Source organism: Sander lucioperca, chromosome 19 (assembly GCF_008315115.2).
Source record: "Sander lucioperca isolate FBNREF2018 chromosome 19, SLUC_FBN_1.2, whole genome shotgun sequence".
In the NCBI taxonomy this organism is placed as follows: Eukaryota; Metazoa; Chordata; class Actinopteri; order Perciformes; family Percidae; genus Sander; species Sander lucioperca.
The window spans coordinates 5,981,225-5,997,983 of record NC_050191.1 but is presented as its reverse complement, the minus strand read 5'-3'; the positions used below and the strand labels follow the sequence as shown (position 1 = coordinate 5,997,983).

The 16,759-nt window shown below is 37.7% G+C and overlaps 1 protein-coding gene across 3 annotated transcripts; it reads left to right on the top strand.

The window, feature by feature from the left end:
* Positions 1 to 220: 220 nt before the first annotated feature.
* On the top strand, positions 221 to 7,639 carry LOC118493844. Of its 3 annotated transcripts, XM_035995305.1 has the most exons (6): positions 221 to 304; positions 545 to 570; positions 3,265 to 3,456; positions 4,394 to 4,596; positions 4,749 to 4,776; positions 6,806 to 7,639. In XM_035995305.1, the coding sequence occupies exons 1-6, from the start codon at positions 267 to 269 to the stop codon at positions 6,901 to 6,903; spliced, it is 585 nt and encodes a 194-aa protein (XP_035851198.1). In that variant the 5' UTR covers positions 221 to 266; the 3' UTR covers positions 6,904 to 7,639. The 3 variants fall into 3 exon arrangements, with proteins under 3 accessions (XP_035851198.1, XP_035851196.1, XP_035851197.1); XM_035995303.1 differs by lacking the exon at positions 6,806 to 7,639 and having other exon boundaries at positions 4,749 to 5,406; XM_035995304.1 differs by lacking the exon at positions 6,806 to 7,639 and having other exon boundaries at positions 222 to 407; positions 4,749 to 5,406.
* The last annotated feature ends 9,120 nt before the right edge of the window (positions 7,640 to 16,759 follow it).

The window sequence follows — 16,759 nt, the reverse complement described above, 5'->3', positions numbered from 1 at the left end:
ATATATATATATATATACATACACACACACACATACAGTACATAACATAAAGCTGTGATCTGCACTGATCATACAGTCTATGGCACTGATGCAGAATGGCTCGTTTTGTGATAAACACTGCCACACAGTGGCTGAAACGGGAATTTTTTAAGGTGGAATCGTAACTTAAAGAGAACCGGAGCGAATGTGGAGCCAAGTTCAGCGTCGTCGTCGTTCCGCTGACAGGGAGGAGCTGCTATTGTTTTTCTGTCACTCGCAAGACGGAAATGCCAGAGGTATTACCGAGAAATTATCAATCTATTTCGTAAGTAAGACTCTTAAAAAAAGGTTTTGAATAATCTGTGCGAGGCTGTGAACTGCTGAATCTCTACCATGCGGAATAACAATTCAGGTTATAGACCTCTAAGGTAACTTTAACTGTGTCAGACACGTTTGTGCTGAGTAGCTGTGACAAAAGAGTTTGTGACGCATATACATCTCCACCTTGTTTAATTTCACTTAATTTAAAGTGCGTTGACTAAAGGTTTCTTTATCTCCTCCACAGAAACAAGGACAAGGGAGAGATGACTGGTGAGCAAACAAGTTTACTGTTTTTATAAATGTGTTGCTCGGTGGTGGAATGGAACTAAGTGCATTTACTCAAGTACTGTACTTAAAGTGCTCATATTATGCTCATTTTCAGGTTCATAATTGTATTTAGAGGTTATATCAGAATAGGTTTACATGGTTTAATTTTCAAAAAACACCATATTTTTAGCTCCTCTTTTCACCCTGTGTGTTGAGCTCTCTGTTTTAGCTACAGAGTGAGACCTCTCACTTCTGTTCCATCTTTGTTGGGAGTCGCACATGCGCAGTACCTAGGTAAGGACTACTAGCCATTCAGAAGCAGAGTAGATAGATAGATAGATAGATAGATAGATAGATAGATAGATAGATAGATAGATAGATACTTTATTGATCCCCAAGGGGAAATTCAAGGTCTCAGTAGCTTAAAGACATCACACACAACATACACATACATCATAAACAGGGTGATAAAATAACAAATCTACATGAATAATATGGACAATAAAAGAAAAGATACTAAATAAAAAATCCACATGAATGTACTAAGGGATGTATAAGCATGAGACGGTTGCAGTGACAGGGCAGGGACTGACCCTGTGATTCAGTATGTATGGTAAGGTGCTCTATGAGAGTGTGTGTCATGGTGGTAGTGCAAATAAGTCCAATATTGCAAGGATAAAGTCTAGAGACCAGCATTAAATATAGACAATATAAGAGAGTATAAGGGCGTCCAATGCTAGCATTTAGGCGAGCATTATAACGTGTTACAAAGTGACGCACGTTTGTCTCTGAAGTAAAGGCTGGACTACAATAGAGCTGTTTGGAGCAGTTTGTGAACAGTGTTTTCTGTTGGAGATGGTAAGTCCCTTTGGGGAGGACTTTGGGCTTTTTCACTTTGTAAACCTATAACTTGCACAAAGAAGATATATAACACAATAAAGGAAAGGGAAAAAGCATAATATGAGCACTTTAAATTTAAATTCAAATTCAAATACTTGTACTTCACTTGAGTATTTCCATTTTATGCAAATTTATGTTTCTACTCTCATACATCTCAGAGGCAAATATTGTATTGTTTACTCCACTACATTTGTCTCACAGTTTTAGTTACATTTTCAGATGACATTTTTTTCATCCCCTTCCTGTCCAGCATCTTCAAAAATATAATTTTACATTTGAATTATTCTGACAAACTGAAAGAGTAAGTGTTATGGCAGCAGTAATATTAATTCAAAAACATCAGCAAACACAACATATCTAAAAGTATAACACTGACAGTATCCTGATTTTTATGTGAAATAGGTGTGTATTTTTTAAATATAATTTTATTTATAGTGGCTTCACACAATGATTAATTATAGTCATGACTGTGCTATGATTGTCTGTCATTGCTGTACTTTTACTTTTAATACTTTTAAGATCCCATGACATGCTGCTTTTTGGATTCTTTTATATAGACCTTAGTGGTCCCCTAATACTGTATCTGAAGTCTCTTTTATATAGACCTTAGTGGTCCCCTAATACTGTATCTGAAGTCTCTTTTATATAGACCTTAGTGGTCCCCTAATACTGTATCTGAAGTCTCTTTTATATAGACCTTAGTGGTCCCCTAATACTGTATCTGAAGTCTCTTTTATATAGACCTTAGTGGTCCCCTAATACTGTATCTGAAGTCTCTTTTATATAGACCTTAGTGGTCCCCTAATACTGTATCTGAAGTCTCTTTTATATAGACCTTAGTGGTCTCCTAATACTGTATCTGAAGTCTCTTTTATATAGGCCTTAGTGGTCCCCTAATACTGTATCTGAATTCTCTTTTATATAGACCTTAGTGGTCCCCTAATACTGTATCTGAAGTCTCTTTTATATAGGCCTTAGTGGTCCCCTAATACTGTATCTGAAGTCTCTTTTATATAGGCCTTAGTGGTCCCCTAATACTGTATCTGAAGTCTCTTTCCTGAAATTCAGCCTTGGTGCAGAATTACAGCCACTAGAGCCAGTCCCACAATGAGCTTTACTTAGGATGTGCCATTTCTGTGTCTGTAGCTTTAAATGCAATTGAGGAGGAGAGAGGGGGGGGCAAGGTGGAGGGGGGGTGTGGCCTTGACCAACTGCCATGCTTCGCTTGTTTTCAAGCCATGATGTCTCTCTCTCTCTCATGGGTGGGCCAAATTCTCTGGACGTAACCCCTTATGAAGTCATAAAGGGCAGATTCCAGATCGGCCCATCTGAGCTTTCATTTTCTCAAAGGCAGAGCAGGATACCCAGGGCTCGGTTTACACCTATCACCATTTCTAGCCACTGGGGGACCATAGGCAGGATGGGGGAACTCATATTAATGTTAAAAAAACCCTCATAAAGTGAAATTGTCATGCCATGGGACCTTTAAGTAAATTTAGCTGATAATACATATCTTTTCTTAAGTAAGGTTTTGAATGCAGGACTTTTACTTGTAGTGGAGTACTTCCACAGTGTAGTATTAGTACTTTGACTTAAGGGTCTGAATACTTCTTCCAAAACTGGTGTTGTTCTTTCAAGACTGCAATATTTCAACATTAAAGAGAATAAGATATATTTACATTTATGCTAGCTAAAGAGCTTTTTGACAAGATTGTTTTACATCAGGGTCTGGTGGTGTGGCTGCACAAAACGATGTTACAGCGCATTAATGACTTCAACATTCTGCTCTGTCTTCAGTGTTGGGGAGAAAATTTTATGTCCACTTGGCGGGAATAACTAATGGTGCTCATCAAGCCTTTGTTGAAAAGTTTAAAGACGTTGGCAAAATTGAGGTGCAGTGTCCTGAAGAAAGTGACTACCTTCTGGTTTTCTGTCCCATCGCTTCACGAGTTGGAACAGACATCAGCGAGGCCCTGGACAACATGCCAGGTAGGAAATGCCTTCAGACAGTGTTTGGTTAATTTCACACTGATTGGTCAAATATATACAGGGACTTTTGACCAATGAATTGACAAGTCCCTTATTTTAGTAGAAAACGTATGTAATTTTTGTTTTTGTCTTGGCTTAATCCCTTGTGTTGTCTTCCTGTCGACCGTGCAACTTTGCTTTTCTGTGTAAAAATTGTAACTTTTTTCAATGTTTTGGTCGTCTTTTTTGACACTTTTGTCACTTTTCCTGATGTTTTGGAAATGTTTTGACGGTTTAGTCACTTTTTTTTCAGCGCTTTTTCTGACGTTCTTTTATCATTTTCTTTTTCAAATGCTATAAAATTGACTAAAACATCCAAATTCAAGGAAAGTAGTGAGTTGATTATTTAATTTACTTGTGAAGAGCATTGTACGAAACCATCCACGTTATTTCTTTTGAATATTTGGTTTAAAGAAACCCACATTTCTGATATAGAAACTTTTTGAAAACGGGTCAAATTTGACCCAAGGACAACAGGAGGGCTAATTGTACTTGCAATTCCCCCATTTTTAGCTCTTGCCCCCAAGGCCCTCACTCTAACCACACCTCAACTACTAAACCTTGTTTCCAGATGCAGCCGGCAGCTGTTTTAAGCAAAAAAAAGCTCTGATAGGCCAGCTGTATGCTACCTGCCCTGCACCAAACAGCAGACAGACAAAGTCAGCAACTATAGCTGGGGAACATAGTGGAACATTAAGCCGCTAAGGAGCATGACATCTTTTTCAGGAGTTGATGGAGACCAATGTATTTCTATGTAAAAATGTGAATAAAAACAATGGGAAAGATATAAAAAAGCCAACAGGTGACCCCCATGCTGTGGGCTACAGATGGAGTAAAAATCAAACTGATTTATTCATCTAATTTCTGACTCGTTTGGTTGTATTATCATTATTAACAGGTGATAAACCAGCAATTCTGGTGGTGATGCATCACACCTTCAGTCCTGACCATGTTGTAGCTCCAAGCATGAGACAGGTAAACAACCCGAACGTCCTCCTCACTGTGGACTGTCTGTTCTATGAGCGCGACCTCCTGAAGTGTAACCGCAATGACATCGCGTGGCATGCTGTCCAGAAGTTTCTGGGAATTCCCCTTTCACAGGTAATGACTAGATTTACTGATCCAATATAATTAGGTTCACACACAATTACGCAGAGTCTACCTCTGAAATGATGCAGTTTTATTATTACTAATGGATGAATCATTACTCATTATTTTGTTTGTTTGTTTGTTTGTTTGTTTCTTTCTTTCAGGACTCTATCTGGAACTACCTCGGAAGTTGTAAGTGTGACTGTAATTATGAACTTCCGATTAGGTTACTCAACTCTATCTTTAAACTTCACTCACATGGCCAGCAGTACATTAAAGAAGTTATTGCTCGGTGTAATCCAACTGTCCATTTGGAGTTGTGTAGTGATACCTTTCTAATACGACTCCAATGTAACAGATTGGGTCGAAAATCCACAGTTATCAAAAAACATAATTCTTAAATCCGATGAATCAGATAGCAACCCATGAAGAAGCTAACAGCCAATTAAGCTTGAAAATATACAAGTGGGCATAAAAGCATATGAAAGTAAGAAAAAAGTGTTGCACACTCAGGGACCATATGCATTTCTCTATTTATTTTAATAATGTATCGGCCTTCAGGAAAGTATATACCTGACTACAGTGTGGATAATTCTGACTTTTATATTCGTAGCAGATTTTGTCACCAAGAAAAGTTAACATTTGACGACTAGAGAGATGTCCACCAGGCTTAAAAAATACAAAATATTAAAAATGACTATGACAAGACGGATGGCCAAAACTATGAAAATAAAACCCGGATTTTAAAGAAAGAAACATTAAAAAAGATCTTGTTTCCTTTCCATGAAAGGGACTGTACTCGATATTTAGCATATTAATAAAGCAAAAAAATGTTTGTAAAGATATAATGGAGTAATGGTGTCCTGAGCAGAGAAAGAAGTCATGCTCCCTCTGTGTGTGTTGTAATACCAGTTTCTCTGTTCTTTGTTTTGATGGCCGGTCTGGCCGCACGGGCATGTTAGTTGATTTGAGTGAATCTGGTCATGAAAATTTGTAGCTATTTCACGTATTCAGTGGTGGAATGTAACTAAGTACATTTACTCAAGTACTGCACTTAAGTACAAATGTTGAGATACTTGTACTTTACTTGAGTCTTTTCTTTTCATGCCACTTTCTCCTTCTACTCCGCTACATTTCAGAGAGAAATATTGTACTTTTTACTCCACTACATTCATCTGACAGCTTTAGTTACTAATTACTTTACAAATTAAGATTTTTGCACACAAAACACGTAGTTTATAAAATACAATGTTTTATTAATATAGGCCTAAAAGTCCAGCTGAAAAGATTAGCCGATTAAACACTTAAACACTGTTGATTGCCAGAACTGTTCTTATCGTTTCCAGTTTCTAAATTGTGAGGACTTTTCTGCATTGAGTACTTTTACTTTAAATACTTTAAGTACATTTTCCTGATGATACTTTTATACTTTTACTTAAGTAAACTTTTCAATGCAGGACTTTTACTTGTAACAGAGTATTTTTACAGTGTGGTGTTAGTACTTTTACTTAAGTAAAGGATCTGAATACTTCTTCCACTGCTGCACGTATTGGGGAACAGTTTGTGAGAGCTGTGTGGAGGCAATCCCAGCCCGTGGTTTTTCAGTATTTCGAGTACAGCCCCTTTAAAGTGCTCATATTATGCTTTTTGGCTTTTTCCCTTTCTTTTATTGTGTTATATATCTTCTTTGTGCACGTTATAGGTTTACAAAGTGAAAAAGCCCAAAGTCCACCCCAAAGGGACTTACCATCTCCAACAGAAAACACTGTTCACAAACTGCTCCAAACAGCTCTATTGTAGTCCAGCCTTTACTTCAGAGTCAAACGTGGTCACTTTGTAACACACGTTATAATGCTCGCCTAGCTGCTAGCATGGCACGCCCTCATACTCTGCTTCTGACTGGCTAGTAGTCCTTACCTAGCTACTGAGCATGTGCGACTCCCAACAAAGATGGAACAGAAGTGAGATGTCTCACTCTAGCTAAAACAGAGAGCTCAACACACAGGGTGAAAATGTGCAAAAATATGTGTTTTTTGAAAATTAAACCACGTAAACCTATTCTGATATAACCTCTAAATACAATTATGAATCTCAAAATGAGCATAATATGAGCACTTTAAGAAATAAATACATTGGTATTCTTGTTCTAATATGTGAGCTAAATATTTTAGGGTCGTACATGATACCAGATGACTAATTTCTCTGTTTGTATTTCTTTTAGGTTGGAGGAAGTACTGGCAGCCTGCTGTTATAGCAGGTGGTTGTATAGTGGTGGTGACAATTGTGGTTGCGACATATTTTGCAGCGATAAAGAAGTAAGATGTGTGAGGCCTGTTAAAAACATGCATTACAAAAACAAAAGGAATCCACTGTAATGGCAGTTTGCAGTATCACAATAAATGATTCTCAAAGGGACAACATAAATGTGCCATGGAATGCATGTGCAATCATTTGTAAAAATGTAATAACAAAATAATGGTATTATTGTTATTATTGTAGTATAGTTGAGAAGGCTGATATAGAAGTTTTTAAGCTGAATCTTTAGATCTCACACATTTTGAACGAATAACAGATGTGCAAATACAGGCATTAAACAAGTAACTGGATGTGAAAAAGATGGAAAGAAAGAGGCAAAGTTAAAAAGTAACCTTGACAGTTGCATTTTACTTATTATACATACAATTGTCATAAGTTGAAAAGTCACTCAAGTCCATCTTAAAACAGTAATGACAAGCCCAACTGTACATTGAAAAGGTTTTTGGTGGCTGGCACAATATCATTTATTGAGATTGAGATGATTGTAAAGCAGGGGTTACTACCAACGTTACTTCACAACTCCATTTATTGTGCTTTTGAGATCCATGTTTTGTGGCATGTACATGTTTAAATGTGTGTGTAGTAGAGTAGTATGTGGTCAAATCATATGTTTTGAACGATGACATTTGAATGATGATGACATAACATCATTGCACAATGATTGCTGTTTTGTGCTCATTAAATATCAGGATTATCTGTTTTTCTATCATAAAGAATGAATAAAAATGAATCAGCCAAAGTGTCTCTGTAAATTGATCTCATCCCTGATAAACAAATGTGATGGATTCCTATCAAAAATTAGTTAATAAGTTTCAGTTGCCATTTTGGCTTACACATCTTTTGAATTGAATCTACAAAAACGTAACCTTAGTGTCCAGCTCATCTCCAAGCCAATACCACCCCAACTGTGAAGAACAGCAACGGCATGGTTATGGTATGTACATGCATTTAGATGACAGACACTGGGAGTCTAGTCAGGATTGAGGGGATGGTGAGTGGAGTCAAATAAAGAAATATCCTTAAACATTTGCTCTGGTGCGTCTTAGATTCAGCTGTAACTAAGATAATCAAGCATACAGCCATCAGGCGTTTTTCTATTGGTTTATTTTTAGTCATTTATTGCCAGACTTACCTCCTTACCACTGGGGTATGATCTGGCTACACTGCTGGTAGGGAACAAAAATAAAAACGCCTAGACTGTTTGTATTTCTTTAAACCAATCACAACCGTCCTGGGTGGCTGTAAGCCCCCGATGCAGGGATGGTGCCTCTGCAAAATAGATATCTGAGATTGCTGAAGGGGAGGGACATCCGGTGCGTGAGAGACAAAATGATTAATACATGCTATGTTAACATATCACAAATATGTGAAATATTCATAAACATCATTAGTAAATGACTGATAATTTGTTGATAATAATCTGTTGATATATTATGAATTACTTGAGAGCCATTTCAAGCAAAAATAAGAACTAAGGAAAAAAAGGTTTTATAAAACAACCATAAACTAGAAACCACCTTGCTATTGGATCACACAAACTGTGGTGCAAAATTAGGCCAGGGGTGTAAAGTGTGTGTGTGTGTGTGGGGGGGGCTCCCCTACTTCCCATTCCCCTACTTCCGGCCTGCTTGCTCGGACCAGTGGCGCCTGCAGCCGTAATAAAGAGGCGAAGTCCCTCCCCTTCCGGTGGACGTCATGGGACCTTAATTTGGAAAGAAATATGAACGGTAGTGAACGGGGAGAAGCAAATTATTTTTTGATCCCGTTTGAATTGAGCCAATTGTTCATCAATTCAAAAGATTATTTTTCATCCGAAGAAAGTCTCAGTTGGCCGTAGGTTTGTCTTATGACCACTTAGTTTTGTGCGAAACCGCTCAGTGAACTACTTCTCTCGTCTCACACAATTTACGTCACCTAGCTTGATGCATCAACTTGATTGCTAGCTAGCTAGCTTAGCTCTGTTCCACAACACATGTAACATTATCTTAACTGATGTGTTTTATCCAGTGAAGTGTTATTAGCAGAAAAGCAAAAGAACAAGCAAGATCCTCTGCTCCTTTGAGTAACGTTACATCCCCGGTACGATACACACAGACATCGTAGCTTCAGCGAGACGTCATCCATGTGACTTTGAAGTGTGGAGTCTTTCTAATTACGTATTTTCACAGTCTTATACTTCAACAGTTTAACAATAAACCAAGACTTTCTTGACTTGCGAAATTATCTATTAAACTGATGAACATCATATGTGTAATTCATGGCTCAATTCAAACAGGATCAAAAAATTATTTGTCTTTCCCCATTCACTCCGGTTCATATTCTTTCGAAAGATATGTCTCATGGACCTGAAGTAGAAGGGCGTGACTTCGGCTCTCTATCCTGTATGCAGACATGCAACGCATCTAATGACAACAATGAATAAATGCGCACAGTCTGGTCTGCTCTCTGCTATGTTCACAGTAATAATTTTCTCAATAATTATATGTTATTTTACCCACAACCCATCCACTATTAATAGGAATGTTCATGTATTGCTGAACCCCTTGATAAAGTGCTTCCTTTTCCTTTTCCTTTAAAGTCAAGCTGTTTTGCAAGTTGTTGAGTTAGAGTAAAGGTCAAGGTACTTTACTGTCCCATACACATACATGTAGCGGAAATCATTCTCTGCATTTTAACCCATCCCTCAAAGGAGCAGTGGGCAGCCATTTACAGCGCCCGGGGACCAACTCCAGATCTAAGCCAGTGACTTAGTTTAGTTTAGTTTAGGTTATTTCAATCAATCACATAAATATACAACATCACTTACATAACATAAATGGTAAAAAAACATGTAGTGTTAACTCGTTTATAATCAATACTGATCAAAAAGGTGTAGGTTGAAGCATTTGCTTATTACACCTACCCTTTTTACATTCTATTTTATTAATTTATTTTGTTCTTAGGTCCCTCAGGATATTAGCAATTTTATAAAATGTATTATCATTAATTTCTGTATTTGATATACATATTATTACACATGTACAGTATGTGCAGAAACAAATAACAAAACAAAATACATTCCCATTCATATACAAATTGCCATTCATGCCTCACTTTTATATTTGTTAATCAACCTACTTTTTAGTATTTTTTTTTTTTAAATCTTTGTAGTGTGTAACACATTTTTACTTCCTCATCTAAAAGATACCACACGTTTACTCCCTTTGCTGATATACATCTTTGTTTTACATTTGTTCTAATCTTTGTCTTTGTGAACATGCACATTCCCCTCAGTTCATACTTGCTCTCTCTAATCTGAAACTGCTTCTGGATAGACTCTGGAACCATCCTATTTTTGACTTTATACATTGTTTTGGCTTCCACCACCAATTTTATTTATTTGTTGTTTATTTGAATAGGGACAGATACAAAAAACATAGATTATTACATAAAGAACAATCCGATGCCTGTATCACAGTGTTTATAGCCATGGCTAATTCGCAACACCTGTCCCTAGAAAGGCTTTTAACAGTTAAAATAATAAAAGAGTCAAATTTTTACAGTGAATACAATAAAATGTCCAGAAACCAGTTAGCAGCAATAAAAATAAATGTAGTAAATAAACACATTCACTCGAACTCACACAGATGCACACCTCACATACACACAGCTATACAGTTCATGTGGCATGATCACACTGCTGCTGCTGTATGAACCATGCTTTTGATAGTTTTTTAAAGGTGGACATTTTAGTTAGAGTCTTTATATTGGTAGGAAGCCAGTTCCACAGATTGGCTCCTTTCACAGAAAAAACATTTTGGGCAAAAGATTTTTTTTACAAAATGGAACTTTACAGTCTCCACATGCAGCAGCTCTTGTGGATCTGGAGGATTCCAGCCTGTTCACAAATTTACAAAGTGGCTCAGGTGCAAGTCCAGTCAAACATTTAAAAAACAGCTTTATGTATTTAAGATTAACAAAATTAACAAAGTTTAAGATTTTATGTTTATTTAAAATGTAACAGTGATGGAATCGAATGGGATTTTTATCTAAAAGTTTTAGGGCACGGTTATAAAGCCTCTAAATTTAAGTGTGTGTGAGTTTATAAATAATCTGTTTGTTGGTTCAAGGTATTCTGCTCTGTTAATGAGTCGTATTGCTCTCTTTTGTAATATAAAATTAGGGTTAGTGATTGTTTTGTACGTGTTCCGAGGGCACTGACTGGAGAACCTAATCTACATGTTTCTTATGGTGGGGGAAACCGGAGCACCCAGATAAAACCATAACATGCAAACCCCAAACAGAAAGGCCCGGGATAACCGGGATTCGACCCGGAACCTTCTTGCTGTGAGGCCACAGTGCTATCCACTGGGCCAGCATGCTGTCGTGGGCCACTACGCTGCCGTGGGCCACCATGCCGCCGTGAAAATTCAGCAGACGTAAAAGGCACACACAGTTATTTTTCTACTCAATAACATATATATCATTCATTTCCCTCCGTAATGCTTACTAAAGACGTGTCTCCAGCCCGTAGCCAAGTATAAGTATAAGTAGTATCAGTATAACATTTTTAGGATCTGGTCATTATGATATGATAAAAGTATGCTAGGAGCACACTCTCATACACATTAAATATTATAAGAACAGCAGTTTCTGGCGCAGTAAGTGGGCGGGTGGTTCTTATGCGTACTATAAAACTTATGTACTAGAATTGTGCTCGGACTCCGTTTCTCGGACCACACCCATTTTCAAACTTAGTCTTCATTTTGATCCCAACCACACACTTGTTTTTGAGATTCATTTTGTGTGAGTTTTAGAGACACACACACACACACACACACACACACACACACACACACACACACACACACACACACACACACAGAGGCAACACCAACATCACTGTCAGGGCTGGTAATCATTTGTTCTAATGTGGATAAACATTTACATATGACTTATTATAACCAGTATGGTCATGCTGGTTTAAGCCAAACCTGTTCTCCAGGACTCCATTCTTGTCCAAGCAAAACTGAAAGTACCACACCGAAAGGAAAGAGTCAGGCATCAGACGGATATGTAGAGACCTTTCAAAGAAAGTTATAATCTATTTCAGAAGTAAGCACCTTAAAGGTTTTAACTAGTCTGTGAGGCTGTGAATAGCTGAATCTCCGTTCATCTGAGCTACAATACAGGTAGTAGACTATAGAAGGTAACTTTAACTGTGTCAAGCACAAAAAGAGTTTGTGACGCATATACACCTCCACCTTGTTTAGCTTCATTTCAGTTTGTTATTAGTGTTTTGACTAAAGGTTTCTTCATCTCCTCTTTAGAGACATGGCCGAAGCAGAGACGACTGGTGAGAAAACAAGTTTACTGTTTTTATAAATTCAAAACACATGTTGTTGTAATATCAGGAATGTGTAAAATTCATGCTGAATCTAGCTTAAGATCTTTTTTTTGACAAGATTGAAAACAGGGTCTGGTGGTGTGGCTGCACAAAATGATGTTACAGCGCATTAATGACTTCAACATTCTGCTCTGTCTTCAGTGCCGGGGAGAAACTTTTATGTCCACTTGGTGAGACAAACTAATGGTGCTCATCAAGCCTTTGTTAAAAAGTTTAAAGACGTTGGCCAAACTGAGGTGCAGTCTCCTGAAGAAAGTGACTACCTTCTGGTTTTCTGTCCCATCGCTTCACGAGTTGGAACAGACATCAGCGAGGCCCTGGACAACATACCAGAAGTTTGGTTAACCATTGTTTGGTTAATTTCATGGCCTATGTTCAGACAGCAGTCAAATATGATTTTGTAAAATCAGATCTATAAGACTGACTGTCCACACTGTTATTTGAGAGTGATCAGATCAGATTTGTGTGTCCAGACATCACCAACCTTTCTGCATGGGTTGCTGTTGTAACTTTAAAATGGCCCGGGGGATGTTTGGCAGGCTCTGTGGCCATTGTCTAAATGTCTTCTGACAGAGTGGGCATGTGCAGACTGTACTTGATTGGCAGCCCCATCACCTGTATGATGTCTTTTTTTAACGGAAGACACAGTTGGAAAAACCTTATATTCTCACAAGTAAATGGAGTTTACGCGAAGCTCGCGTAGTGTGTCGAGTATTCCGTCTGTAATGAAGTGTCCTGCATATTCTCCGATCTGTACCAATGTATCCCGGTGGGACACATGTGCGGTAGTTTGAATGCACATAATTGTTGTAAAAGTTTTCTGCTGAAAAGACGGAGCCTGTTTAGCGAAGCTTCGAGATGGCTGACACTCGTTTTGCTTCGGCAATCTTCGAGTAAAGACGACAGTCCAACCCCCTATGGGCGGGTTGAAAACATGCGGAAGTAGCTCCTACTACTGGCTGTAGTCCATTACCTCTGGGCAAAAAATCTTCCGATGACGCAAAAATCATTGTTTTCCGTCATCGGAAGATTTTACAGAGATCTATCGTCTCAGGGGGACATGAGGAAGGGAAGCACGCTCATTAGAAATTACTACCGTGTTTCTGCTGATACAAAGCTTAATGCTAAATCGGTGAAGTATCCCTTTAAAGCTGTGGTAGGCAATTTGTTTTTGGCGTCGTTGGGCTGAAATTCCATTACAATCTTTTAGCATATTGTAATTCAAGTGATCTGAAAGAAAACTAGACTTCTGCATCTCCTCTTGGCTTTGCTTTCAGGCTTTAGAAAATCCAGCCTCTGACGGAAGACTTTGGCCAATCACAGATCACTTCAGAGAGAGAAAACGTTTCTATAGGGTGTTCTGCGCATGCAACAAAGAGTGGAGATGGAGAGCAGGAAGAGGTCTCACTCTAATTCAAATCCTGGCACTTTTCTGCTTTCCAGTTACTGCAGCTTTAATCAAGATAACGAGAGATTATCCTTGAGCAAAGACTGTTTTCCTGTGATCACAATTTACATGTCATCATTGTGTTTTCTCATTAAACATGCTTTTTTTTTTACAAAATCCACTTATTAGGTTTTCAAACACATTGTGTAAGGTCTTCATCTGTGGATGTAGTTGGAGATGACAACTGAGAACAACATGACAACTTAACAAACTCCAGCCGCTGAGGAGACTGCACAGCAGACTCCTCAACCTGACAATGCTCACAATAACCAGTTAGACGTAGAAGTACAAAAGCATAAGCATCAAAATATACTTAATGTACCAAAAGTAAAACTACTCATTATGCAGAATGGCACATTTCAGAATAAGGTACATTATATCATCAGATTATAATTACTGATGCAATAATGTGTTCATCACTTTAATGCATAATTAATCATCTGAATCTATAGCTATATGTTTGTCTGTTGTTCGGTGCAGAGCAGGAAGTGTATTTTAAGCTTATCAGAGCTTATTTGCTGAAAACAGCGTCCTGCTACTGCAGGAAATGAGCAATGAGAGTACACCAAAACACAAAATAAACCTTTTGTAAAGCTGTTGTATTGAATTGCAATAGATAGTTATGCTATAGACAAGATGCCTTGTTAACATTCTGCAGTTGATATAAATCTACAGTATGTACCTTGAACCTTGAAACAAGCTGCATAGGCTACAGTTGCACAAAGGAAGTGTGAGCAGAATTTGGTCTCTGCGGCTTTCTCCTATAACATCATTTTGCATCTTGAAAAAACAGGTTTACTTCTGTTTAAGATCCTCGCTTAGACTCTCTATGTCAGGAGTCTGACGGTTCTTAGTAAAACTAATTTACTGTTTAACAAATAAGGTTGTGTACATTTTTCAAATATTAGCTGTAAATCAATCCATCTATAATTTAACATTCTCTTTAGAGTGTTTTAAACTAAACAACATGAATTGCTTATCCAAGTGCATTTTACAACAGTAACTGCCAGAGTGCACGTATTGCACCAGCAGCTCTACAGTTTCTGCATTTTCCTTCCTCTGCTGTAGCCTGGGGTCACAGCTTATCTCTTGTTAGACACGTCCCATCTCTGCACATTCTTTAGATAACACGTGTCAAAGCAAAAGTGAAAGTGCTCCGCTGACAGGGAGGAGCTGCTATTGTTTTTCTGTCACTCGCAAGACGGAAATGCCAGAGGTATTACCGAGAAATTATCAATCTATTTCGTAAGTAAGACTCTTAAAAAAAGGTTTTGAATAATCTGTGCGAGGCTGTGAACTGCTGAATCTCTACCATGCGGAATAACAATTCAGGTTATAGACCTCTAAGGTAACTTTAACTGTGTCAGACACGTTTGTGCTGAGTAGCTGTGACAAAAGAGTTTGTGACGCATATACATCTCCACCTTGTTTAACTTCACTTAATTTAAAGTGCGTTGACTAAAGGTTTCTTTATCTCCTCCACAGAAACAAGGACAAGGGAGAGATGACTGGTGAGCAAACAAGTTTACTGTTTGTGTTGCTCGGTGGTGGAATGGAACTAAGTGCATTTACTCAAGTACTGTACTTAAAGTGCTCATATTATGCTCATTTTCAGGTTCATAATTGTATTTAGAGGTTATATCAGAATAGGTTTACATGGTTTAATTTTCAAAAAACACCATATTTTTAGCTCCTCTTTTCACCCTGTGTGTTGAGCTCTCTGTTTTAGCTACAGAGTGAGACCTCTCACTTCTGTTCCATCTTTGTTGGGAGTCGCACATGCGCAGTACCTAGGTAAGGACTACTAGCCATTCAGAAGCAGAGTAGATAGATAGATAGATAGATAGATAGATACTTTATTGATCCCCAAGGGGAAATTCAAGGTCTCAGTAGCTTAAAGACATCACACACAACATACACATACATCATAAACAGGGTGATAAAATAACAAATCTACATGAATAATATGGACAATAAAAGAAAAGATACTAAATAAAAAATCCACATGAATGTACTAAGGGATGTATAAGCATGAGACGGTTGCAGTGACAGGGCAGGGACTGACCCTGTGATTCAGTATGTATGGTAAGGTGCTCTATGAGAGTGTGTGTCATGGTGGTAGTGCAAATAAGTCCAATATTGCAAGGATAAAGTCTAGAGACCAGCATTAAATATAGACAATATAAGAGAGTATAAGGGCGTCCAATGCTAGCATTTAGGCGAGCATTATAACGTGTTACAAAGTGACGCACGTTTGACTCTGAAGTAAAGGCTGGACTACAATAGAGCTGTTTGGAGCAGTTTGTGAACAGTGTTTTCTGTTGGAGATGGTAAGTCCCTTTGGGGAGGACTTTGGGCTTTTTCACTTTGTAAACCTATAACTTGCACAAAGAAGATATATAACACAATAAAGGAAAGGGAAAAAGCATAATATGAGCACTTTAAATTTAAATTCAAATTCAAATACTTGTACTTCACTTGAGTATTTCCATTTTATGCAAATTTATGTTTCTACTCTCATACATCTCAGAGGCAAATATTGTATTGTTTACTCCACTACATTTGTCTCACAGTTTTAGTTACATTTTCAGATGACATTTTTTTCATCCCCTTCCTGTCCAGCATCTTCAAAAATATAATTTTACATTTGAATTATTCTGACAAACTGAAAGAGTAAGTGTTATGGCAGCAGTAATATTAATTCAAAAACATCAGCAAACACAACATATCTAAAAGTATAACACTGACAGTATCCTGATTTTTATGTGAAATAGGTGTGTATTTTTTAAATATAATTTTATTTATAGTGGCTTCACACAATGATTAATTATAGTCATGACTGTGCTATGATTGTCTGTCATTGCTGTACTTTTACTTTTAATACTTTTAAGATCCCATGACATGCTGCTTTTTGGATTCTTTTATATAGACCTTAGTGGTCCCCTAATACTGTATCTGAAGTCTCTTTTATATAGACCTTAGTGGTCCCCTAATACTGTATCTGAAGTCTCTTTTATATAGACCTT